General features: G+C 45.2%; 1 protein-coding gene across 5 annotated transcripts in view; it reads right to left on the bottom strand.

Moving 5' to 3' along the window:
- The window catches only part of LOC140188203 (3',5'-cyclic-AMP phosphodiesterase 4C-like), a 273,810-nt gene that overhangs the window by 215,078 nt on the left and 31,182 nt on the right, over positions 1-27,550 (bottom strand). For all 5 annotated transcript variants that reach the window (XM_072244242.1, XM_072244241.1, XM_072244244.1 and 2 more), the window contains one exon: positions 25,421-25,517. In XM_072244242.1, coding sequence (XP_072100343.1) covers positions 25,421-25,462 — 42 coding nt within the window. In that variant the 5' untranslated portion in view covers positions 25,463-25,517. The remainder of the gene's footprint in view (positions 1-25,420; positions 25,518-27,550) is intronic.

Here is a 27,550-nt window from a genome sequence, read left to right as displayed (position 1 = left end):
GTCACTCTCCAATCCCCCCCACAGTGCAACCCCATCACTCTCCAACCCCACAGTGCAACCCTGTCACTCTCCAACCCCTCCCCCACAGTGCAACCCCATCACTCTCCAACCCCACAGTGCAACCCCGTCACTCTCCAACCCCGCCACAGTGCAACCCCGTCACTCTCCAACCCCTCCCCCACAGTGCAACCCCGTCACTCTCCAACCCTCTCACAGTGCAACCCTGTCACCCTCCAATCCCCCCACAGTGCAACCCCGTCACTCTCCAACCCTCCCACAGTGCAACCCCGCCACTCTCCAACCCCCCACCCACAGTGCAACCCTGTCACTCTCCAACCCCACCCCCACAGTGCAATCCCGTCACTCTCCAACCCCACAGTGCAACCCTGTCACTCTCCAACCCCTCCCCCACAGTGCAACCCCGTCATTCTCCAACCCCACAGTGCAACCCCGTCACTCTCCAACCCCGCCACAGTGCAACCCTGTCACTCTCCAACCCCCCACCCACAGTGCAACCCCGTCACTCTCCAACACCACAGAGCAGCCCCGTCACTCTCCAACCCCGTCACAGTGCAACCCCGTCACTCTCCAACCCTCCCACAGTGCAACCCTGTCACTCTCCAACCCCCCACCCACAGTGCAACCCTGTCACTCTCCAACCCCACAGTGCAACCCTGTCACTCTCCAACCCCACCCCCACAGTGCAACCCTGTCACTCTCCAACCCCTCCCCCACAGTGCAACCCCGTCACTCTCCAATGCCACAGTGCAACCCCGTCACTCTCCAACCCTCCCACAGTGCAACCCCATCACTCTCCAACCCCACAGTGCAACCCCGTCACTCTCCAACCCCTTCCCCACAGTGCAACCCTGTCACTCTCCAACCTCTCCCCCACAGTGCAACCCTGTCACTCTCCAACCCCCCCCCCACAGTGCAACCCCATCACTCTCCAACCCCACAGTGCAACCCTGTCACTCTCCAACCCTCCACCCACAGTGCAACCCCGTCACTCTCCAACCCTCCACCCACAGTGCAACCCCGTCACTCTCCTACCCCACAGTGCAACCCTGTCACCCTCCAATCCCCCCACAGTGCAACCCTGTCACTCTCCAACCCCACAGTGCAACCCTGTCACCCTCCAATCCCCCCACAGTGCAACCCCGTCACTCTCCAACCCCACAGTGCAACCCCGTCACTCTCCAACCCTCCCACAGTGCAACTCCGTCACACTCCAACCCCCCACCCACAGTGCAACCCTGTCACTCTCCAACCCCACAGTGCAACTCCGTCACTCTCCAACCCCCCACCCACAGTGCAACCCCGTCACTCTCCAACCCCACAGTGCAACCCTGTCACTCTCCAACCCTCCCACAGTGCAACCCTGTCACCCTCCAATCCCCCCACAGTGCAACCCCGTCACTCTCCAACCCCACAGTGCAACCCTGTCACTCTCCAACCCCTCCCCCACAGTGCAACCCCGTCACTCTCCAACCACCCCCACAGTGCAACCCCGTCACTCTCCAACCCCTTCCCCACAGTGCAACCCTGTCACTCTCCAACCTCTCCCCCACAGTGCAACCCTGTCACTCTCCAACCCCCCCCCACAGTGCAACCCCATCACTCTCTAACCCCACAGTGCAACCCTGTCACTCTCCAACCCTCCACCCACAGTGCAACCCCGTCACTCTCCTACCCCACAGTGCAACCCTGTCACCCTCCAATCCCCCCACAGTGCAACCCTGTCACTCTCCAACCCCACAGTGCAACCCTGTCACCCTCCAATCCCCCCACAGTGCAACCCCGTCACTCTCCAACCCCACAGTGCAACCCCGTCACTCTCCAACCCTCCCACAGTGCAACTCCGTCACTCTCCAACCCCCCACCCACAGTGCAACCCTGTCACTCTCCAACCCCACAGTGCAACTCCGTCACTCTCCAACCCCCCACCCACAGTGCAACCCCGTCACTCTCCAACCCCACAGTGCAACCCTGTCACTCTCCAACCCTCCCACAGTGCAACCCTGTCACCCTCCAATCCCCCCACAGTGCAACCCCGTCACTCTCCAACCCCACAGTGCAACCCTGTCACTCTCCAACCCCCCTTCCACAGTGCAACCCTGTCACTCTCCAACCACCCCCACAGTGCAACCCCGTCACTCTCCAACCCCCCCCCACAGTGCAACCCCGTCACTCTCCAACTCCCCACCCACAGTGCAACCCTGTCACTCTCCAACACCCCCCCACAGTGCAACCCTGTCACTCTCCAATCCCCCCCACAGTGCAACCCTGTCACTCTCAAACCCCCCCACACAATGCAACCCTGTCACTATCCAACCCCACAGTGCAACCCTGTCACTCTCCAACACCCCCACAGTGCAATCCTGTCACTCTCCAACCCCACAGTGCAACCCCGTCACTCTTCAACCCCCCCACACAGTGCAACCCCGTCACTCTCCAACTCCACAGTACAACCCTGTCACTCTGCAACCCCACCCCCACAGTGCAACCCCGTCACTCTCCAATCCCCCCCACAGTGCAACCCCGTCACTCTCCAATCTCCCCCACAGTGCAACCCTGTCACTCTCGAACCCCTCCCCCACAGTGCAACCCCATCACTCTCCAACCCCACAGTGCAACCCCGTCACTCTCCAACCCCCCACCCACAATGCAACCCCGTCACTCTCCAACCCCACAGTGCAACCCCGTCACTCTCCAACCCCGCCACAGTGCAACCCCATCACTCTCCAACCCCACAGTGCAACCCCGTCACTCTCCAACCCCACAGTGCAACCCCGTCATTCTCCAACCCCCCCACCCACAGTGCAACCCCGTCACTCTCCAACCCTCCCACAGTGCAACCCTGTCACCCTCCAATCCCCCCACAGTGCAACCCTGTCACTCTCCATCTTCACATACAACCCGCTGAATCTCCAACCCCTCTGTCCCACAGTACAAACCCAACTCTCCATCCCCAATCCCCAAAGTAGAACCCTCTCACTCTCCATTTTGACATACAATTCCCTCACTCTCCATCCCCAGTACCCACCGTAGAATCCCCTCACTCTCCATCTCCACATAAAACTCCGTCAGTCTCTATCCCCTCCTCCCCACAGTACAACTGCTTCTGTCTCCAGCCCCAATCCCCACAGTAGAACCCCCTCGCTCTTCATCTCCACATAAAACTCCATCACTCTCCATCCCCTCCTTCCCACGATACAAACCCAACTCTCTCCATCCCCTCCTTCCCAAAGTATACTGTACTCTTACCACTCCGGCATTCCAACCAGAACTCCAACTCTTCTGGGTCTTACTATTTGCTGATTGGTTGGTGAGTAACCTGGAATTCAATTCCTTTTACCAACTGGAATGAGCAGAAGCTTCAGGGTCACACCGCAGCTGGGTAATTAGGAATAGAAAACAATTTGCAGAAGTTTAATCATTAACAGGAGCTGACTCAACACAGGCAGACTGATTGAGCCTTGGAGCGAACCAGACTCCTACTGGGATCAGATGATTGCAAATTGATTGTTTTTCTTCTTTCATGGGTCCAGGACTTCACTGGTAATGCTGTCATTTATCGGCTTTCCCTAATTGCCCTTGAACTTGGGGAGATAGCTGAGAGTCAACCAGATTGGGGGTTTGTACTTGCCTCCAGGCCAGACTAGGTAATAATGGCAGATCTTTTTCCTGAAGGATCATAGAGCACCAACTTCTTGGCTATTGCAGTTAAATACATCTGAGATTAAAGCTGATTATTTGAGCTAAAATTCCCCGACTGTTCGGATGGGATTCAAACTCCTACTTCTTGATTTGTGGTTCAGAGCCCAGGCTTTATATCCGGGAACTTAACTGCTGACATAGCCCATTGATTCCTCTGTGATGGAGAACACTGCAGGTGCTAAAGCCCAATACTGCTAATTTGTCCCAAACAAGAGGAGGAAAGACATTCCTCATCTCTACATTCCTTGGTCAAAAACAGTTAGGTAGGGGAAGAAAGAGCAGAAAGTATTTCATAATAAAACAAATACTTTAAATGAAGCCTCTTTTCCATAATAAGGCAGCTAATTCGCAGTCAAGATCCCAAAAACGACAGTATGTTCAATGGCCATTACATCTTACGTTTATTTCTAAAGAAATGTTGATTGGGTGGAGAGGGAAAACCGGACACGTTTCTAATTCCTCAATATAACCCCCTTGAGGGTGACAGAAGGGAATCTTGATGTGATGCCTTCTCTGGATAAACTGATCAGATTGCATTCACTATCTAGCCTCAGGAGTTAAGGAAGAATATTGGACAGATGGGCAAAGGAAGGAAGGTGCTTTGCAAATCAATATCTTTGATAGACCTCACCTTTTGATCATTTCTATTTTAATCCATTTACAATTCAATTAACTCCTGAGAGAACCTGCAAGCAGGAAGAATAGATAACTCCTACAATATTTGAGATGACTCACATCTCTCAGCAATTTGTCAAAAGAGGAAAGTGACCTCTTCCTATGTTCTGTGTGCCTAATCAAATCTATTTAGATCCAAAATTAGGAAGAGTGATATATCATCTAAACACACAGCAATGAATCTGGACCAGTCACTGCTTAACAGTTATAAAAGGCAAAAAGATCTAGTGCTCTCTTAGGTATGATATTCCTGCTAATTTCCTCTTGCCTTCTTTTTATTTTAGATCTGATATTTCTAATTATCCGTTAGCCAACCTCCCATCTTGAGTGCTTATCCAACACACCACAAGACACTGCCCCAACTCTGACCAAGTCCAGTGTATCCAGTATCCAATGTGTTCACCGAGCTTCACTGGACCCTCATTCTCATCCTTGTTCCATATGCCTTCCTGACCTTGTCCCATTCCCAGCCTCTGTCCTGGAGCCAGCTGCCATTACAAAGGAGGCATAGCATGCGTCTTTACTTTTCTCAGAAGTTTGCACAGATTCACATGTCATCTAAAACTCTGACATACTTCTAACGATGCACAGAGGAGAGTATCCTGACTGGTTGCATCACAGCCGTGCTATAGAAACACAAAGGCCTAAGAATGGAAAGGCCTACAAAAAATAGTAGAGACAACCCAGTCCATCAGAGGCAAAGTCCTCCTCACCATTCAGACATTTACAAGGAGTGTTGCCCCAAGAAAGCAGCATCCACGAAGACCCTCGCCCTCCAGGCCACGCTCTCTTCTTGCTGCTGCCATCGGGAAGGAGGGACAGGAGCCACACCACCAGGTTCAGGAACATCAGGCTCCTGAACTTCACGCACCTCAACACTGAACTGATTCTGGAACCTACAGACTCATTTTCAAAGACTCTACTACTCATGTTCTCAGTATTATCTATCTATCTGTTTATTTATTTATCTATCTATATTTTGTTTGTTTGCTTATTTACTTATTGTTGCTGTTTGCTTTTTGTATTTGTACAGTTTGTGTTCTCTTACACTCTCGTTGTCTGTTGGTCTTTGTTGGTGGCTTTTCATTGATCCTATTGTATTTCTTTGTTCTGCTTTTAATGCAAGCAAATGAATCTCGGGGTAGTATATGTTCGTACTTCGATTGTAAATCTACTCTGTACTTTGAACTTTGTACAACCCACAACTTCCTGAGGCAGCTTTGCTCCAATTCCACCCTTCATGCACCCCAACTTTAAATCACAGCTGGAGGCTCCTATATTTAGCTACTAATGTCCTAATTCGGGCAGGTGGGGCTCATCAGCCTTGAGCGGCAGCCTGCCTAGGAGAAGGAAAACTCCGATTTTAATCCTCTGCTGCCTTGCTGCCATACCCACCCATGGGAAAGGCTTCAGGAGTAAACCCTGAGGAAGAAATCTGGAGCCGGGGTCCCCAAGGCAGTTTGATGTTGTTTACAACTTCACCCTGGCAACCTCTGCGACGACACTGGTGCCAAGCTGTATCGGAGCTTGCCCTTCCCTTGGACTACATCAGTGACGTGGAGAGGGGGACCCGTGGTATGGGCAACAACCGGTTCTTCAAATTTTCCCGCCCAGGCTTGCGTCCTGGAGAGGACACAGTCCACCAGAGGCACAAACCCACGATCTCCTGGGACCGACAGCTGCCTACTAATGCCCTAAACTCTGAAGTTTCACCATCCTCTACCCCCCATTTCCTTTAAGATGCTCTTAAGATGAAAGGGTGGGAGAAGATGGCGGCGCGACACAGCGTGCACAGCCACTCCGGAATGATATCTGTATTTGTTAAGTAGGATACCGTGCACAATTCTGATTTGATGGAGACAGCCGTGAGAAGCACAGAGGAACATCTGGAGAAACTGAAATGCCTGCTTCGCTGCCACCGCTACTGTGCGATTGAGAATCTCTGGAGGGGAAGGCCCCAAATCCTCGGCTTTGCCTATTGCCTGTTGCCGGGGCCGGGGTCGAAGCGCTCGGCAGAGATGGTGCTCGGTGCTCGGTGTTGGAGGGCTGGTCGGAGGCTCGAAGTTTTTGGACGGACTCAAGAGTCGGCTGTGGTCGGGTGCTTCCAGGGTGCTGCATCGGCAAGTTTGCGGCGCTGGAAGCTCATGGCATGGAGAGTTTTCTTCCTTCAACCATCTGTGTGAGATGTTGGGACTTTCGAGAGACTTTGAGACTTTTTTTTACCATGCCCATGGTCTGTTCTTTATCAAATTATGGTATTGCTTTGCACTGTTGTATAATTATATGTTATAATTATGTGGTTTTTGTCAGTTTTTCAGTCTTGGTCTGTCTTGTGTTTCTGTGATATCATACTGGAGGAACATTGTATCATTTCTTAATGCATGCATTACTAAATGACAATAAAGGAGGACTGCGTGTCCTCATAATCTAATCTAATCTCATAATCTTCTTTATTTATTTAGCGATACAATGCAGAATCAGCCCTTCCAGCCTTTCAAGCCATGGCGCCCCAACAAGCCACGACAAACACGATTAACCCTAACCGAACCACGGGACTATTTTCAACAACTAATTAACCTACCCAGTACATTTTTAGACTGTGGGAGGAAACCAGATGACCCGGAGGAAACCCACACATTTCACGGGGAGGACCTACAGAGACTCCTTAGAGAATGGCAGCAGAATTGAACTCGGGAACACCCCAAGCTGAAACAGTGTCATGCTAACGGCTACGCTACTGTGGTGCCCTCTTATAAACTCCCTCGTAGGTCAAAGAAAGGTTACGTGATTTAATCACTCTTTAAACAACATCCCTAGATCTTATGGTGCTCCTGCCATTGATTATAACACACAATCTCGTTGCTTTTGAATGCAAGTTGCTACTGTTGAGGTTGGTCGCAGTCTGGTGAGAGAACAGTGGGTCACGTTGGACACCAAGCTGTCCCACATAGATATCCTCTCTGCACACTTTAAACAAGATCCGCACTAGCAATGGAAAAGCTTGCCGATGAACAGAAGGTCAGAGTGCACAGAACATTATTGCACGTATGAAGCAATATATTGCTTGGTCACAGATTAATTATACTCCAAACCTCTGGGTGATGTCAGAAAAGGAAATGAAACAGATTCCCAGAAAACTTGGTGGAAAATGGAAGTGGTGCCAAGAAATATCTCTGGCACGACACGACACTACACTGAAGGATGTTTTGCAGGATAAAAGCTGTGAAAACAACATGCACTCACACATTAGAAGATTTCCACTAAGTTGACAATTATAGGTTAGCGATTCTAGGACTGGGCTAACATCTGAGGTCACCAGTTGAAATACAGGGCATGATTAAAAATTGATAGTAGTGCCATAGGTGACCGACTTACGTCCTTTTAGGAAGCCAGCCTGTTAATCCATAACCAGTATTGAGTCCAGACCCCGAACTCTGAGCTTGATTCAACACCCTCACTCCAACTGGGAATTCATCACCTCACTTCCTCATTTGTTTACCCACCTACGCATCAGTTTGCATTTGTCTTTGGCAGACCCTCACCACTTCTGGTCCTCCGCTTCTTCTCACTCTCTCCACTCTCTGAGTTTGTTACCCTCCTGAGATGTTTCCCTCCACATGAAACCTCCAGCCTATACCTACAGGGAGCCTCTCCACCCAAGCATTTCACAAACCTCGTTACTCCCATTATGTCAATGACACACAGGGATACACTGCAGAACAGCCTCATATCCCAGTGATCTACCCACATGTAAAATTAAAACCCAACCTGAACTCAAGTGGACCAAACCCAAGTCAAACCTATCAGACCCAACATCATAGGACATAAATCAGTTGGAAAGTTGGATTGGGGAACTGGCAGAGTATTTAATCCAGACAAGTACAAGGTAATGCATTGTGGGAAGCCACATAGGGGTACGACATATACAGAAAATGGGAGGGCAGTAAGGAATGATAATGACCTTGGATACCTTAGAGGAAGTCCATTGTTCCCCGAAAGTGGCAATGCAGGTCAATAGAGTTGTGATGAAGCCATATGGTGTGCTTGCAATATATAAAGTGAAGGGTTATAACTTGGGGCATAGGATATAAAAGTTGGGATGCTACATTGACAAATTACAAAACACTGGTAGAATGCATTTGGAGTATTATGTTCAGTTTGGGTAGCCACACTCTAGATTCAAGATTGAAGATTGTTTATTGTCATTCTTCAGTACACAAGTGTAAAGGAGAATGAAATAATTGTTACTCTGGATCTGATACAGCATAAATAACACAAAAAAATAAATATAAAAGCAATCCTATAAAGTGCAATGTACAAGTAGCTGTTAGATACATAAAGTGATACTTGGTGATGTGAATGTACAATGTAGAGTGATGGTGGGGGTGTTAATAGGTGGAAGCGTTCATCAGCTTGACAGTTTGGGCGAAGAGCCTGTTATTGAGTCTAGTTGTCCTGGCAAGGATGGAGTGAAGCCTCTTTTCTGATGGGAGTGGGAGAAACATTTGCTAAGCAGGGTGGGTGGGATCCTACAATGTGTCGCTGGCCTTTTCCCAGCACCTTTCAGTATATACGTCCTGGTGGCAGGTAGATTGGTACCAGTGATGCATTGGGCATCAGTATAAACTCAGTGACTACTTTATTCGGTACAGGAGGGACCTGCTAAAATGGCCACTGAATGTATTTGCTACCCTGCAGTCTGTAACGATCTCTTTCAAAACTCTGGATATAGATCATTCAACCATTGGGATCTATTGGTTTCTAGTCTCACCATTGCCTCCAGTATCCTTGCCTGAAATAATACTTATTGCCTTCAGTTCACCATTCTTGCCAGATCTTTGATTCTCTTATGACTCAGACAGGTCATTTGTGTCTGCTTTCATATGATCAAACACAGAGTAGTGCCTCTGACATTTCCATATTCCCCTTTATAATTAGTCCTACCTCTATTTTTAAGGGACAGATATTTACCCTGAGGAGTCTTCTTTCCATTCTCCTGCCCATCAGTCCATTTCCAGAACAAGGTTTCTCCCAGCCTGAGGGTTATTTGCATTTTTGTTTCTAGCTCCTCTCCTACCAGCCTCCTCTCAACTCATCCTGCGCAGGAGACCTATCTGCTGGTATTTTTACCACAGTCTCTGAGCTTCTGTCTTTGCAAGCCCATATTCCAGTTGCTAGTGTCCATCTCTGCTGAATCAGCTCAGGTGAAAAAAAATTACAAATTACCAGTGGGTACTGAAAGGGTTAAACTGCTCATTGCAATGATGTGTTGCAGTGATGTTTCCCTGCTGGTTGAGGTGAAAGGGCACCGCTGAGTGGGCGGCCCAGAATGAGTGAAAAAGCTAATTAACAGACAAATCAATGGCCATGTGTCATGATATGGAGTATAAACACTTTCAACAATGCTAGGCATGACAGGCGGCTGAGAAAACTCATTAGCACACTGGCTAGTTAAACGAGCACATGCAAACTCCTGCATTCTGGAAATGACTGCCTGTGGCTGATTGGTTTCCACACCCATAAGGCTGCTGGTCTTATCCAGCCTCAAGGGGATAGACACCGTGGATTCAAAGCAACAAAACTACAGACAACTTTGAATGGGCATGTGAACCGTGCTAACAGGCAAATTGGTGACTCATGTCGTGGGGAAGGTGCAGGGAAGTGAAGTGTACCAGCAAATAGGGTGCTGTGTGCAGCCCTGCAAAGATATTTACAGGAGCTTGTCCAGGAGTGAAGGTGGTGACGCTTAAGTTTCCGGTCCACCTGCTCCAAAAATTATTCTCTCTGCAAGTGTCAGATTATGAGGCCATTTGGCCCTTCAATCCTGTACATGTAGTCTATTAAACGACCACTACTTGCATTTCAGATTATTGGGACTCAACTCCTTCCTGCCATGAGAAATGTTGAATGGAACCATCTCACTGAATGAGAAGAGGGCATTTAGTTTCCTGACTTAGTATGGTCATTAGTGCAAATTTATTTGCCAACCTATGATTCGTTATAATATGGAAGATGCTTCGCAAACATCAAAGATTGGTTACAAGTACGGTCATGGCAGGTGGTCAAGGTCAGAACAATGGGCTAGGATAGCTGGAAGTGAGATCTGAGATGAAGACAATGGTTGATCACCCAGTCAAAAATTACAACTCTAGGCCACAATAAGGAGTGAGAGAGGGGTCAATGTCTGGATGTAAATACAGCAGATCTAGATAGAAAACACCAGAGGGCAGAAAGGTTGTCGGGAAGTTCAGAGATACAGCAGGGTGGGAAGAGAGTGTCTGGCCAGGGTGGGAGATACAATGGAGAATCAATGTCATGGTTAAGGCTTCAAGGTAATAAATGACCATGCTCAATTCACACTTTCTCCTTCGTTCATTTCACTTTTTCTAGTCTTCTCCCTTCCCTTAATTGTCCTTCTCTCTCTTCATATCTCTTCTCTTCACCTTTCCCAATCCTTCCAGGAAAAAAAGAAGACAATGACAAAGAGAAGGAGGGGGAGAGGGAGAGGGAGAGAGAGACAGAGAGAGAGGGTAGGAGACAAACAGGAGAAGGAAGAAAGGGGTTGTGGGAGATTGTGTGATAGAGAAAGGAATGACAGAGAAAGCAATATGGGAAATATGTTGAATGAAATAGAGAGAGAATTATAATTCTCACTCACACTACCTCTGACAGTGGCTTACAGTAATGATTTTGGTGTTACCAATTACATGTCCTCACAAACAATCCATCATTTCTAGGCTCATTCTCCTTTTAACTTACACCATCAGGGGAGTGGGGGGGAGGGAGAGAACGTCGACTCGGACCATGAGAGGCCTGTGTCGGGCATTTTCATGCCTTACAAGGTGCAAATTGGAAGTCTGTGTGGGGCGCCACTCCTCGCACAGACACTAGAGCAATGTGTGGTTAGGTGCCTTGCTCAAGGACACAACACACTGCCACAGCTGAGGCTCAAACTGGCGACCTTGAGATCACTAGACGAACACCTTAACCACTTGGCCATGTGCCCAACACTATCAAACCTTTTAATACTTTCATCTCTCCTGTCATAGACTCCTCCCATGTTGTCCAAATCCACAAAATTTCTAACTTTTTTTCAAGTCTGATCTAAGTCCATAGACCTGAAAAGGTTTTCTGTCTGGAAACGGACACAAAATGCTGGAAGGCAGTTTCTTCTGCCTTCCTATCCAGTTCTGATGAAGCCTCTCAGCCTGAGACTTTGACTGTTCATTTCCCTCCGTAGATGCTGCCTGACCTGCTGGGTTCCTCCAGCAGTTTGTGTGTGTTCCTCACCAGCTCCAGCATCTTCAGATTCTCTTGTGCTTATGATTTTCTCCCTGCCTCACACACTGCCAGCTCCCGCAGTTTCCATTTTTGTATTATATGCGGTGGAATTGCAGATTCCGTACTGAGTGGCCCAATAGACTTAAGTGGTGAATGAAGATTTTCTGTGCTTTTTTGTCTATGATCTGAAGCAGTGAATCCCAGTATTTGTAATGGAAAGTGAAGCTTATACGTAAAATAGCAGCTAGCAGCCTGACACACTGCACCCCCGTTCCCCACCACCGCCACCAACAATCAATGCCTGGTGACATCATGAGCTACTCCCTTTAAGAAACTGAGATTAACCTGGAAATTCCTACTCATCTAAATTGCGTTAACAATATTAAAACTACACAGGTATTCCTGCAGCCAGGTAACCTTTCCCCTAAACAAGAGGGTCATGCACATCAGATTGGGAACTAGTGATCAGAAACAATCCCTTCCTGTGGTGACCCTGACTCCCAATCTTCCCCACACAGGCAGCTACAGCGACTGGAGGAATTTTCAGCTCTGAAAGTTCAAGACCCTATTCCCAGCACCTACACATCCAGAAGGAAATTCTGAATTCCACTACCAAAGGTGCGTTGTACTACTGAGAGGTGGGGTGGGACATCTTTCTGTTTAATCAAGGGATTGCCTCTGTCTCTCCTTGTCCAAATCTTTACTAGATACAAAGGAGCTGTAAAGATCAAAAGTAACTTGGGTAAGTATTCTGGATTCCTCCTAGGCTATTGAGATTGAACTCAACAGAAGCAGTGGGAAACATGTATCGCACTGAAAAAGGATCCAGTGCTTTCCCGGGGTACATGACGAATAAACTGTTCATATACTAGACGCATGGTGGAAACCCGCATCAAGGAGCACAGAAGGTGTATCCGTTTGGGTTACCCAGAGAAATCGGCGGAAGCAGAACATTGCATTTGCAGTGGCTGTAGGATTGACTTCAATGGTGCAAAACTACTGTACTATGCCAATGGGTTTGGGACTCCCTAGTGAAAGAAGCCATTGAAATAAAACTGGAGGAAAAGAACTTTAACAAAGACCAAAAGTCTCACTCTAAGTAAGAGCCGGAATTCGATTGTAAACAAGGTGGGACAGCAGGAACCTGATTGGATGAGGACTAACCAATCAGGAAGGATGGACAACAGGGATATAAATACCACCAGACTAGACATGCCTAAGTCTCCTGCCTGATGAAGGTAGCAGAGTTTGTCAACAAAACATAGGATAATATTAATACCTGTGCCCGGCTGGAAGCCCAAGAAGAGTTTAATTGTCATATATCTTACTACTGGTTTGTGTGCCCTGTTATCACTCTGGTCTTATTCATTCTGATGAATTTTTCAAACAGTTTGATGCACACAATGAATCATTGGCACCAGAGGTCAATGAGAGATGGATATGATTGGATCCTTGTTTGGGCAAGGGTTCAAGGAGTAAAGGTCACTTAATGTCATACACATGATGTGACTGGATGAGGGCACAGACTGAATAGTCTCCTCCGAGTGGGAAACAAGATTTTGATTGATGAAAGGTCAAAATAGAACAAAGGGATTTCCCATGTGAGACTCCAAGAGATCTGTCTTGGCTGCAAAACTTCAATGTTAGTTTTTTTTCTGGGATAGAGGAAATGAGGTTTAAGTGAGAGGGAAACGATTTATAAGGGGCCTGAGAGATGTCTTTCATAAAGAGAGTTGTGGTTATGTGGAATGAGCTGCCAGAGGAAATGATAGTGATGGGTACAATTATAATGTTTAAAAACCAATTGGACAGATAAATAGAAAGGAAAGATTTAGACTTCAGGTTAATATGGATGAGTTGGGAAAAGGGGCCTGTTCCTGTGTTTAAAAACACTGTGATTAATCTTCAAGTTCTTAAGCAATCACATGGGTAATGGGAATACCTGTTGACATCATGATTCTAAAACCTCTGGAAATTTTCAAAATAAACATTTTGCTTACATCCCCCCCTTAACTATTGAAAATACCACAGTTCTTGTGTCTCAGAAAAGCTGAAGCTGAAAAGATGGTAAAAGATAGAGCAGGAAATAGATTGGATGTAATTTTGGGCAGAGAAAAGGCAGGTGGAGTTGAACCCTACAAAATGTGAAGTGCTACACTTTGGGAGATCAATTGTAGCAAGACGGTACGACGTTAATGGCAATATCCTTAATAGTATTGATGTGCTGACAGATCTTAAGCTCCAAGTCCATAGCTCCCTGAAAGTGACTATATGCATTGGTTGGGTGATGGGGAGGCATGTGGCATGCTTTACTTTATTGGCTGAGGAATTGAGTTCGGGAGTCAGAAAGTTATGCTGCAGCTTTATAGAGTTCTGGCTGGGCCACATCTGGAGCACTGCATTTGATTCTGATCACCCCATTGTAGGGGGGTGTTAAGGATTTGGAGAGGATGCAGGATGAGATTTACCAGATGGCACCTGGACTATGAGGCATGTTCTGTGCAGAGAGTCTGGACAAGGTCGGATTGTTTTCCTTGGAGCGGCGGATATTGAGGAGAGATCTGATGGATGTTTGTGGGAGGCATAGATACAGTAGACATCCAGTTTCTTTCCCCCAGCATTGAAATGCATTCCAGAGGGCGTGCATTTAAGGTGAATGGGGTGGTAGGGAGTAAATTCTGGGGGGGATGTGTGAGGCAGTTTTTAATACAGAGGCTGGTGGGTACCTGGATTGTGCTGCCTTGGGTAGTTCAAAGTACATTTATGTCACCAATATACAACCCTAAGATTAGTTTTCATGCGGGCAAACACAGCAAATCCAAGAAACACAATAGAATCAATGAAAGACCAGGACCAACAGGACCAACAAACAACCAATATGCAAAAGACAATAAACTATGCAAACACAAAAGAATGAATGAATGAACGAATAAATAAATCAATAAGCAAGCAAGCAATAAGTATTGGGAACATGGGATGAAGTGTCCTTGAAAGTGAGCCCATAGGTTGTGGGAACAGTTCAGTGATGGGGTGAGTGAAGTTATCCCCACTGGTTTAAGAGCTTGATGGTTGAGGGGTAATAACTGTTCCTGAACCTGGTGGTATGGCTCCTGAGGCTCCTGTACCTTCTTCCTGATGGCAGCAGTGAGAAGAGATCATGGCCTGTGTGGTGGAGATCCCTGATGATTGATGCTGCTTTCCTGTGACAGTACTCTGTATAGATGTGCTCATTGGTGGGGAGGACTTTACCCATGATGGACTGAGCTGTATCTATTACCTCTTGTAGGATTTTGCTTTCAAAAGTATTGATGATTCCATACCATGCCATGATACTACCAGTTAATATACTTCTCACTACACATCTATCAAAGTTTGTCAAAGTTTTAAATGTCATACCAAATCTTCACGAACTTCTAAGAAAGTAGAGGTGCTGCTGTACATTCTTCATAATTGTTCTTAAATGCTGGGCCCAGGACAGATACTCTGAAATGATAACACTGAGGAATTTAAAGTTGCTGACCCTCTCCACCTCTGATCCCCCTGTAAGGACTGGCTCATGGACCTCCAGTTTCCTTCTCTTGAAGTCAATAATCAGCATCTTGGTCTTGCTGACATTGGGTGAGAGGTTGTTGTTTTAGCATCACCCAGTCAGATTTTCAATCCCCCTCCTATATCCTGATTCATTACCATCTTTGATTCAGCTTACAACAGTGGTATCAACAGCAAACTTAAATGTGGCACTGGAGCTGTGCTTAGCCGCACAGTCGTAAGTATAAAGTGAGTAGGGCAGGGGACTAAACACACAGCCTTGTAGTGCACCTGTGCTGATGGAAATTGTGAAGGAGATGGTGTTGCCATTCTGGGATCTGCAAGAGAGGAAATCAAGGATCCATTTGCACAAAGAGGTATTGAGACTTGAAGCTTATTGATTAGCTTTGAGGGGATGATGGTATTGAATGCCAAGCTGTAGTCGATAAATAGCATCCTGATGTATGCATCTTCGGGTTGAGGGAAGACCCAATGAAATGGCACCTGCAGCAGACCAATAGGCAAATAGGAGCAGATCCAGGCGGGAGTTAATATGTTTTATCAGCAGCCTCTCAAACAGTGGATATTGTCCAGTGATACTGGACAATAGTCACTGAGGCAGGTTACCACGTTCTTCTTGGGCACTGGCGTAACTTAAGCCTGCTTGAAGCAGGTGGATACCTCGGACTGCCGAAGCGGGAGGTTAACGATACCGGTGAACACTCCAGCCAGCTGATCAGCACAGGTCTTTAGTATTTGGCCAGGTTCCCCCTCTGGGCTGCTTGCCTTCCGTGGGTTCATCACATGGTGGTGGTGGTAGAGGGAAATACAATGGAGGGGATTCGAGAGGCTTTTAGACAGATGTACTATATTTATGAATGTGCAGGAAATAGCAGCATATAGACATTGTGTAGACAGAAGGGATTAGTTTAGCAGTGCATTCGATTCCTAATTTAACTGGTTTGTTACAACATTGTAGGCTAAAGGGTCGGTTCTTGTGCTCTATATTGTTGAACATACAGCAAAGGGACAGGCCCTTCAGTGCATTATGTTTGTGCTGACTATGATGCCAATTTAAACTATACGCCTGCCTGCATATGGTCTTTGATCCTTCATTTCCAGCCTGTTCGTGTGGCTGTCTAAACGGCTCTTAAACATTGCTATAGTAACTGCTTCCACCACTACCCCTGACAGTACATTCCAGCCACCTCTTGTGTAAAATAAAACTTATCAGAAATCTCCTTTACGCTTTCCCCTTCTCATCAGAAATCTACGCTCTCTATTATTTGACATTTCCACCCTCAGAAAAAGACTAACCACCTTATCTGTGCCTCTCATAATTGTGTCTACTTCTACTACGTTGCCCTCAGACTCCGGTGAAAACAACCCAAGTTCTCCTTATAGTTCTTAGCTTCAAATTCAGGCAAAGTCCTGGTGAAAATTTTCTGCAGCCCTTCAAAGCCTCTGCATCCTTCATGTATTGTGGTGACCAGAATACTCCAAATGGCCCCAACCAGTGGATTACCCAGCTGCCATGTGACTTCTCAAATTTTACACTCAACCACCCAACCAAATGTGACATACGACTTTGCTACAACCCTCTCTGTTGTGTTGTCATTTTTAGAGAGCTAGGGACTTGCAGCTCAAGATCACTCTCTGCTTTAATACCAAGTTGTCATTTTAAAAAAGATCTAATTTACTGATGTAGGGGAGGAATTCTGCCCCACTTAGCTGGTCCAAATTATGTGTGATTCCAAACCAGCTCACTTCTATGTCCACCACGTGGGCCCCCCCCCAAGTCAAAGGCAATAAATACTAACATTTTACACTTGTCCTGAAGAAGGGATTCTGCAGATTTTCTCGTATTTGAAGTACTGAATTTGCCAGCAATGTCTAGACCTTCTGCACAAATACAGAGAAAGCCCCCGGAATCCCTACAGGTTTCTGAATGGCTTTTTTGAGACAGACACATGGGATAGCACCGCACAGACAAAGCCTCGGGAAAATATCTAAACTCATATCAATACAGTGAATTGCGGTGGCTCAGAAAGAAATCACACAACAGACCAGTGCAGAGGGTTGTATTTAAGAGATTAAATGTCTTTTAACTAAGTTCTAATGATGACGGGAAGGGGAGAGAAGAATAACATGAATCCAAACACTTTGCAAACTGTGGGAGGAATTAATCCTCAAACTGACTGCAGAGCAGATTAATGCTGCACCATTTGGTTACCAGGTGATTTTTAATGTAACGACAGCAGTCTTGCGAAAATTCGATTCCTATCCCCTACAGAGGTCAGACTTGTGAGAGTTTAGCAGTTGCTTTCATCAGCGGTTACCAGAGAGACTCAGGCCTTTGCAGATGAACTGCCCAATCAATGTGGCAGCAATTGTCAGGAAGTGGGCAACGTTTGTAGCTCGGCTGCAGTCATTCAGCTGAGAGGGGTAGAAGCTCTGACTGGCACTACGCTTTACAGAGGCGCGGTATCACAGCCAGTCAGACAGCATCGAGTCAGAATCAGATTTATTATCAAAGAAGGGGGTAGCAAAAGGAAGTCATTCAAATAACAACGAGGGCACAGTTGGGGTTCAAATGCAATTCTAGTAACTAAAAGGAAAGTTAATTAGCTTTTGTCTAGTGCTTTTTATAATCCCAGGAAGTCCCATAGTGTTTTACAGAAAATCAGGAACCGTTTGAAATATAATTACTGTTCTGGTGTAGGATTCTCCATCTATATATACAATACAAACAGTAATGAAACAAGTGACCTGATCATTAGATTTGCCACCATTGATTAAGGGATGAATACAGGCCCAAGGCATTCTGCAGTAACTCAACTGTTCATCATTAAGGTGAAATTGGTGCGCAAGTGGAACAGATCAAGAGCTTTAAGTTCCTCAGGGTCAATATCACAAATGATCTGATTTGGTCCAACCAAGCAGCGTCCACTGCCAAGAAGGCCCACCAGTGCCTTTACTTCCTGAGAAAGCTAAAGAAATTTGGCCTGTCCCCTAAAACCCTCACTAATTTTTATAGATGCACAGTAGAAAGCATTCTTCTAGGGTGCACCACAACCTGGTATGGAAGTTGTCCTGTCCAAGACCGGAAGAAGCTGCAGAAGATTGTGAACACAGCCCGGCACATCACACAAACCAATCTTCCGTCCTTGGACTCACTTTACACCGCACGCTGTCGGAGCAGTGCTGCCAGGATAATCAAGGACATGACTTACTCAGCCAACACACTTTTCGTCCCTCTTCCCTCTGGGAGAAGGCTCAGGAGCTTGAAGACTCGTACGGCCAGATTTGGGAACAGCTTCTTTCCAACTGTGCTAAGACTGCTGAATGGATCCTGACCCGGATCTGGGCCGTACCCTCCAAATATCCGGACCTGCCTCTTGGTTTTTTTGCACTACCTTACTTTCCCTTTTCTATTGTCTATTTATGATTTATAATTTAAATTTTAAATCTTTACTATCCATTTGTACTCCAGGGAGCGCGAAGCGCAGAATCAAATATCGCTGTGATGATTGTATGCTCTAGTATCAATTGTTTGGTGATAATAAGGTAAAGTAAAGTATCTGGAATATAACTTCACTCTACTACCTCAACTATATTCTTTGGAAGATCACATAACCTCCATTTCTGGAACTCAGCAAAACTGAGAAAGATGAAAGGAGGGGTGGGTAACGTTCTCAATTGACCAGAAATTCAACTGAGTCACCCACATTAAAAGAACAGGGGCATGTCAGAGGCCCAGATACCTTGTGGTGAATCAAGTCACCTCTTGGTACGCCACAGCCTTTCCACCACTTGGAAGCACAAGTCAGCATTATGATAGAACATCTTTCATTAGCCCGGATGAGTGTGAGCCAACGACATTCAAGAGTCTGTGAATCATCTGGGATGAAGCCGCCCAGTTGACTGGAGCATCATTCACCAGCCTAAACAACCACTCCGATGCACAAGGGCTGTATTGTGCAACATCATCACAACATATTACAGCTGCTCAGCTGGACTATTCCGACTCTCCATCCGAAATCCAAGAACAGCTGCAGTGCATGACTAACTCTTCAGTTTACATACCACCTTGACTTGTAATTGTATCCCAAAACCATCATTGTTGTTGGGTTTAAATCCTGGAATTTGTCCCATAGTAACACTGGGATGACTGTCACCGTACAACCGCAGTGGCTGAAGGAGGCTCATACTCCGTTTCTCAGAGGCTGTTAGTGTTCAACATCAAATACTGGCCTTACCAGCAATGCTAATATTCTATGAGACAACTAAAGTACGTCTGGTGATTAGTATCTGGCACAAGAAAAGGCAGTAGCTTGGGAACTGGGTAGTTTCCAAAAAGGGAAATGTCCTGACGACAGGCTCACAACTGTTCCCCAGAAGATAAATGAGCTGCCATTCACTTTCTCTCACCTTCAGAGAGCATAACTGATTGCTCCTGAAGAATGTGATAGGACACTGTGGATGCAGTTTTTCACTGTACCCGATGTTAATACCGGTTGCAAGTTCTGCCCCAAGTTCCAATCTTGGCAAAGAGGATACAAGTACTGAAGAAAATCTGTATCTCTGTACATCCAGCTGGCAAAAGACCAAAACATCATTGAATTTAAGTAAATGCAATCTAGATCCAAGCTTAAAACATAAATTATTAGCTTACCAACAGACAATGTTTGAATTTAGTTTTCAGCAAATTCTGCTAGAAGAGTCTCATTTCAAGGTCATAAGAACAAAATGCCCTTAATACACTAATCAACCACCTAAAACAAATCTGAAACAAGTCAGTTTAGCTCAAATCAAATCAATTTGATTCAACATAAAACTAATTTGATTTATATTCAGATAATCATCCTCAAATCAGGAGCAGGGCAGTCGAATGATCCTGCAGTTCATTCAACCATTTAGTAAAGTCATGACCAATATGATCTCTGCCTCGGCCCCACTTTGCTGCTTGATCCTCATTACAGTTCAAACCTCTGTCTATTTCAGTACAGAAAGTATTCAATGACATAGTTCTTGTATTAGAGAGTTCTAAGGACTTACAAGCCTCAGAAAAGAAATTCCTCCTCACCTCTGTTTTAAATGGATCCCCCTTATTCTGAAACTACAGTATATCTCCCCATTCTGGATCCCTCAAGGGAGCAAAAAACATTCTCTCAACATCTACCTGCCAACCTCTCTCAGAATCTTATGTGTTTCAATAAAATCAGCTCACTGTTCATTCTGTGAAAGTCCAGTAAGTGGAAGAGTGACGCTACATCCTTTGCTCAATTGCAAATGTCACCCCACTTGTTAAGAAGGGAGGGAGGCAAAATATAGGAAATTATAGGCCAGCTAGTTGGACTTCAGTGGGTTGGCAAGATGTTGGAATTCATTGTTAAGGATGAGGTTTCAAGGTACTTGGAGATATACAATAAAAAAAAGCCGAAGTCAGTATGGTTTCCTTAGGGGAAATCTTGCCCGGCAAATCTATTGGAATTCTTTGACGAAGTAACGGGTAGGATAGACAAAGGAGAGTCAGTGGATGTTGCTTACTTGGATTTTCAGAAGGCCTTTGACAAGGTGCCACACATGAAGCTGCTAAACAAGGTAAGAGCCCATGGTATTATAGGAGAGTCACTAGCATTGACAGAAGATTGGCTGACTGGTAGAAGGCAAAGCATGAGAGTGAAGGAGGCCCTTTCTGGTTGGCTTCTGATGAATAGTGATGTTCAACAGAGGTCGGTGTTGGGTCCACTACATTTCACGTTATATCAGAATCAGAATCAGGTTTATTATCACCGGCATGTGATGTGAAATTTGTTAACTTAGGGGCAGCAGTTTAATGCAATACATAATCTACAAGAGAGAGAAAAAAACTAAAATAAAGCATAATAATAATAAATAAACAAGGAAATCAATTATGCATATTGAATAGATTTTTTTAAACGTGCAAAAACAGAAATACTGTATATTAAAAAAAGTAAGGTAGTGTCCAAAGCTTCAAAGTCCATTTAGGAATCAGATGGCAGAGGGGAAGAAGCTGTTTCTGAATCGCTGAGTGTGTGCCTTTAGGTTTCTGTACCTCCTACCTGATGGTAACAGTGAGAAAAGGTCACGCTCTGGGTGCTGGAGGTCCTTAATGATGGACGCTACCTTTCTGAGACACTGCTCCCTAAAGATGTCCTGGGCACTTTGTAGGCTAGTACCCAAGATGGAGCTGACTAGATTTACAACCTTCTGCAGTTTCTGTCGGTCCTGTGCAGTAGCTACCCTCCATACCAGACAGTGATGCAGCCTGTCAGAATGCTCTCCGTGGTACAACTATAGAATAATGACAGAATTGATGACAGAAATGGATGACGGAATTGCTGGCTTTAGTGGCCAAGTTGTGGATGATACAAAGATAGATGGAGGAAGCAAGGGGTCTGCAGAATGACTTGGACAGTTTTGAAGAACAGCCAAAGAAGTGATAGATGTAATGGTGATGCTGTTTAGTAGAAGGAATAAATGTGTAGACTACTTTCTAAATGGGGAGCAAATTCAGAAATTGGAGTTGCAAAGGGACTTGAGACTCCTAATGCAGGATTCTCTAAAGGTTAACTTGCAGATTGAGTTCATTTCAAGAGGACTAGAATATAAAAGCAATTCATTTCGAGATGACTAGAATATAAATGCAAGGACGTAATGCTGAGGCTTTATAAGACACTGGTCATACCACATTTAGAATATTGTGAACAGATTTGGTCTCCATATCAAAGAATGAATGTGTTGATATTAGAGAGGTTTCAGGGGAGGTTTACATGAATAATCTAGGGAATGAAAGGGTTAACATATGATGGCTATGGGCCTGTATTCACTGGAGTTTAGAAGAATGAGAGAGAATCTTATTGAAACCTACTAAATATTGAAAGGCCTAGACAAAATGTATGTGAAGAGGATGTTTCCAATAGTAGGAGAGTCTAGGACAAGAGGGCACAGCTTCAGTATAAAAGGACGTCCCTTTAGAACAGAGATGAGGAGGAATTTCTTTAGCCAGAGGGTGATGAATCTATGGAATTCATTGCCACAGATAGCTATGGAGGCCAAGTCATTGGCTAGACTTAAAGCAGAGGTTGATACGTTCTTGATTTGTAAGGGTGTCAAAGTTTACGGGAGAAGGCAGGAGATTCGGGTAGAGAGGAAAATGTCACAATCGAATGGCACAGCAGACTTGATGGGTTGAATGGCCAATTCTGCTCTTATGTCTTATGGTCTAAATGGCATCCCCTCCATCCAGTAACCAGCCTAGTAAAGTTTCTCTAAACTGTCCCTAATGCAGGTGTATCCCTCGTTAAAAAAGAACCCAAAACTGCATGTTGGTTGAACCTCAAAGTCCTGTACAGTTGCAACAGGAGTTTTTTCTACTTCTGTTCACTATCCCTCTTGTAAGAAAGGCCAATATTCCATTTGCTTCCCTAATTGCTATACCTGGATGCTAACTCTCAGTGGTCCACAATGGGGATGCGGTGTTTCACTTCTCTCAGTCTTGGTCAGGCTGCCACCCGGAGTAACAAAGTTCAGTTCAGAACAGGCATTCCCTTCTTGCTGACCTGCACTGGCTCCTGGTCTAGCAAAGAGCCTCAGGCTTCCCTTTCAAAATCACTCCACAGCTTCTCCTCTCCCTTATCCTGCTCTGCAACCCACTCAGACCTCAGCAGCCTCGCACTCATTCACCCCTTTTATTGTTCTACCACAGGTAGTCACGCCTTGGGCTGCCTGAGGCCTGAGTTTCAGAATTTCCACCTAAGTCACTCCTCCTTTAAAATATCCACCAAAATGCCTCAGTAGCCAAAATTCTGATCACCGCTCTTGTGTGTCAATTTTTGTTTTGCGTAATGTTACAAATACTTGAAGGTGTTTTACTATATTAAAGGTGATTTAGAACTTGTTGATGTTATTGCCGGCTGTAGGTAGAACACAGCTCTGATTCAATAGATTAGTGATACAATTCAAATGGATCAACAGTGAAGAAGAATTTATAAGCTTGGTATGTATCTCCATGTGTGAAGGAGTGATCCAATTGAAGCTGGTAAAGAAACAAAACACTCGGGAGCAGTACAGGAGACATGTGAGTGGGATGCCGAGTCTGGAAGCACCAATCAGCTGGAGGAACTCGTGCGTGGAGTTAAGTCTGTGAGGAGTGGGGTGGGGTGCGGGAGGGCACTGTCGATATTTTGGGTCAAAACGCCTGCATCAGGGCTTGGGCAGATGGAGAGAAACCTTGTCTTCTACTTAGGGAGCAAGGTGGCGGTAGATTGTTCAAACTCTGGCTGGCCCACCCAGGGATAATGTCAGGAGGCACTTCCTCACAGAAGGGAGAGTGAGACAATGGAACTCTCTCCCAAAAAACCGATACTAATCTGGGGGTGAAGAGGTATTTGGAAGACTGGTATTTATGCATTTTATTAGGCACCTTAAAGGATTATATAGACATGGCAGATAAATGGAAGTGAGACATGTGACGGAGGTGACAGGCTTGAGTGGCCAAATGAACCTTCCTTCTTTGCTAAATGCACAGAGAGAGTGAGCACGAGAATCTCCGACTCCGAAGGTCACAGTAGCCTTATTCATTCAGATTAATTGTTCTAATGAAACAAACTGATCTAACAAAATAGCTTCAATCTTCCACAACTATGGCAGACTAAACAAGGGCTAATTCTGCCATCTACAGACCACATGCAGCATCAGTAAACCCAGATGCATTTCATTCTCCATAGTTACATATTCCGCCGGGAAAGTTAAGGAAGATTGAGTTCTGTTATCAGAATCAATGTCTAGAAAGGAGTAGTTGAGGCATGTTTTGGGAGTGGTTGGTTTAGGGATTATTTGATGGGTCAGGTACAGAATGGAGGCTGACACTTTGATAACTATGTTTCTCCCATAATCCTTGGGATACTGCACTCTATAACCAACTTCCCAACGAGATTTGAATGGCCTTCAATAAACTGGGTATCTCATTGCTACGGCTCATTTATTTTACTCTTTATTTTCTGTGAATTAAAGTGTCACTGCTAAGGTAATTATTACCCACCCCCAAAATGCCCTTCAAGTGAGTAATTCGTTTGCCCTTCCAAAGGGAATTAACCAGCCAACATATTCCCTCCTCTGAGGGAATGAACCAGATGGCTTTTCTCGAAAATCCAATTATCTTGTGATCACTACTAATGACGAGTTTGCTTTCTGATACCAGGTTATTAATTAGATCGAATTCCACAGCTGCTGTGGTGGAATCTCCGGGTTGTTAGTCAAGACTTTGAGATTTTTCATCCAGAAGCTAGTCCACTATTTTGAGCTGCTGTACATTACTAGCTCAGAGTTCCTCGGTCACTGACATAGCATAGGAAGTGGCCATTCAGCTAGTTTTTTTTTAACCTTTTTCCCTCCAGAGAAGAAGCCCCAGCTTTTTTTTTCCTTATATGTGTATAACATAGAAGGAGTCCATTTCACTGACTCCATTCCGGCTCACAGGGAAATCCTGTTCCATACTAATTTCCCCACAGAGCCTTAACTCCCCACATTCCCATTGCCTCCTCTGATTTTACCATTTCCCTACGTAGCAGAAGCAATTAACCAAGGCCAATTAACCAACCAACACACACAAAATGCTGCGGGAACTCAGCATATTGCTCAGTGACAAATCTTGGGAAATATTCATGTGAATCACCTCAGATGTTGTTAACGGTGCTATAGAAATACAAGACGTTATTTCAGCAGAAAATGAACAAGTATTGGTGAAGACAGATCAAAAGAGGAGGAATTGCCTGGTTAAAACAACACACACTCACACACACACACACTCACACTCAAAATTATGGCTTGGACATTGGACAACTGGTCATTGGTGTTGGGATAGTCAACAAGGAGCATCCTAAAACCTGAACGGTCACTGGTTCCAGTGCTCAACTGAGGTCTCGATGGGAATGACGTGACTGCCCCAGTGATGAAGAGGTGGCTGTGCATTTAAAGTTAACCTGAATTTTCTCCTCAAGCTATCAGAGGACAGATGAACTGGTGTTCAGGCTTTCTGCTGAAATGTGTGAGGAGCAGTGGGATTTATCACATCAAAGGGTTAACGCACGAAATGTTGGCCAGACTCTCCACTGGATGTTGAGCAGCTCTTCCTAAAACTCTTCAACAAGCATCCAGCAACTGAACAACCTTGGTTTAAACTCGCTCTTACCTCCAAGCTGCCGACAGAGACTGAGCTCTGGCTTTTCTTCATTACGCAGATTCCTCGTTTCACTGTTTTCTTCCAAATGAAATGATCTGGATCTTGCCTGGTAAGAGGAGAAACAATGCTTTTACACTTATTTAGAAAAGCATGGCAGAGTGTTATCCCATGAGATACTTTCTCAGTATTTTGTTAAACACCCATTCACTCTCTGTTGGTAAATACCCATTGGATTATCAATGATGGGTGACAATTACAGAATGTCAACAGCACTAACAAGGCAGGCATTGTCCGTCCCTATGAAGTCTGGAGAAAGTCATAAACCTGATTAGTGAAATGTTACAGAATGCAGTGACACAGTCTTAAAATGAGTAAGGACTGCAAATGTTGATTGCTAAAGAGTATTTGTGAACTAGAGTAATCCTTACAAGTGTTCCACTTCTTCAAGAGTTAAAAGCTCGGAATACAAAATGTCAGACGAATCATACATAATTCCTGTGAAACCTTTACACCAGAGGTAGTGAGAAGGTGAAACTCAGAGCCATAAACAGGTGTCCATAAGACCACAAAACACGGGAGCAGAGCTAGGCCACTCAGCCCGTCGAGTCTGCTTCACCACTACATCAAGGATGATCTATTATCCCTCTCAACCCCTTTTCCCTGTAACCTTTGATATCCTTGCTGATCAAGAACCTATCATCCTCCGCTTTGAACATACCCAATGACTTGGCCTCCAGAGCTGCCTTTGGTAATAAATTCCACAGATTCACCGCTCTCTGGCTGAAGAAATTCCTCTTCATCTCTGTACTAAATGGACGTTCCTCTATTCTGAGGCTGTGCTGTATGGTCCTAGACTCCCCTACTAGAGGAAACATCCTCCACTCTAACTGGGCCTTTCAATATTCTATAGGTTTCAATAAGATCCCTCCTCCCCCCATCCATTCTCCTAAACTCCAGTGAGCACAGGTTCAGGGTCATCAAACGCTCCTCCCCTTTCATTCTTGGAAACCTCCTCTGGACTGTCTCCAATGCCAACATATGCTTAGATAAGAGGCCCAAGTGGGATGTGAACAATGCCTTATAAAGCCTCAGCATTACAACCTTACTTTTATATTCTAGCCTTCTGAAAATGAATGCTAACATTGGACTTGCCTTCCTTACCACAAACTCAACCTGCAAGGTAACCTTTGGGGAATCCTGCACAAGGACTCCCAAGGTCCAGCAAATAATCTGGAAGCTGTCTGCAGGAAACTGGATGAGTTTATGAAGGCAAAATGGATGAAAATGGATGCTACTATGAGTTGGGTCTGTGTAATTAATGTTGACATTTGCTTATTTTGCTCAACCCTCTTACAGAGTCCTTGAGAGAATTGCAGTACAATACTTCTCCAACAACTTTATCTCTTCCAGCATAATAATCCTACTCACAATCTGTCATCACAAATCCCTGGGTTATAAATGCCTGATTATAAGACACCCCTATACATGAACAAACTCCCATAATGTAAATTCTAAGGTCCCACATAGGTGCATATCTTCCTTCCTACAAATGAAAACACTAATTCCTTGCTTCCTCCACTTGCAGTAATAGTACTTATCAGTTTTTTGTGTTCTTGATGCCACTCATTGCAATACTGTGGAGGTATGGTTACCATTTCGAGTGATTTTTACAAGTTTTTCCACTTACGGACAAATTTGACTTGTAGACATCTGTAAAAATGGAACTAGTTCATTACTCAGGGATGGCCAGCATCAGTAGAGAAGGGTATTCAGTGGGCCTGCAGTGTTATAATGCTTGAACAAGCAACAATTTCTACACCTTGACTTTCCAATATGATATCAACAAAGCTGAGCTCAGAGTAATGATTGTCTAGCAGGTCATTTCCTTCATGCCTTCTTGTAAAACAATGGTTAGGGTGGCTTTTATGGCATGATACGTGTGCCAGTTTATCCCTTAGTCTATTTTCCAAATGTGGCCAGGTCCTGGTTACAATGAATCGCAAAACGCAGATTCACAGAGAGGAGTAATGTGGATGGAGGGTGGCTAGCATTGTTGGGGTTGAGAGTAATTCATATTCAGTCAGTCATTGTAGAAATGCTATGGTTTCCTGTCCTTTCTCCTGAGTTATCTTGGGGAGT

This window comes from Mobula birostris, chromosome 26 (assembly GCF_030028105.1).
Source record: "Mobula birostris isolate sMobBir1 chromosome 26, sMobBir1.hap1, whole genome shotgun sequence".
Classification (NCBI taxonomy): Eukaryota; Metazoa; Chordata; class Chondrichthyes; order Myliobatiformes; family Myliobatidae; genus Mobula; species Mobula birostris.
The sequence above is the reverse complement of the archived record's forward strand: the minus strand, read 5'-3'. Positions and strand labels throughout refer to the sequence as shown.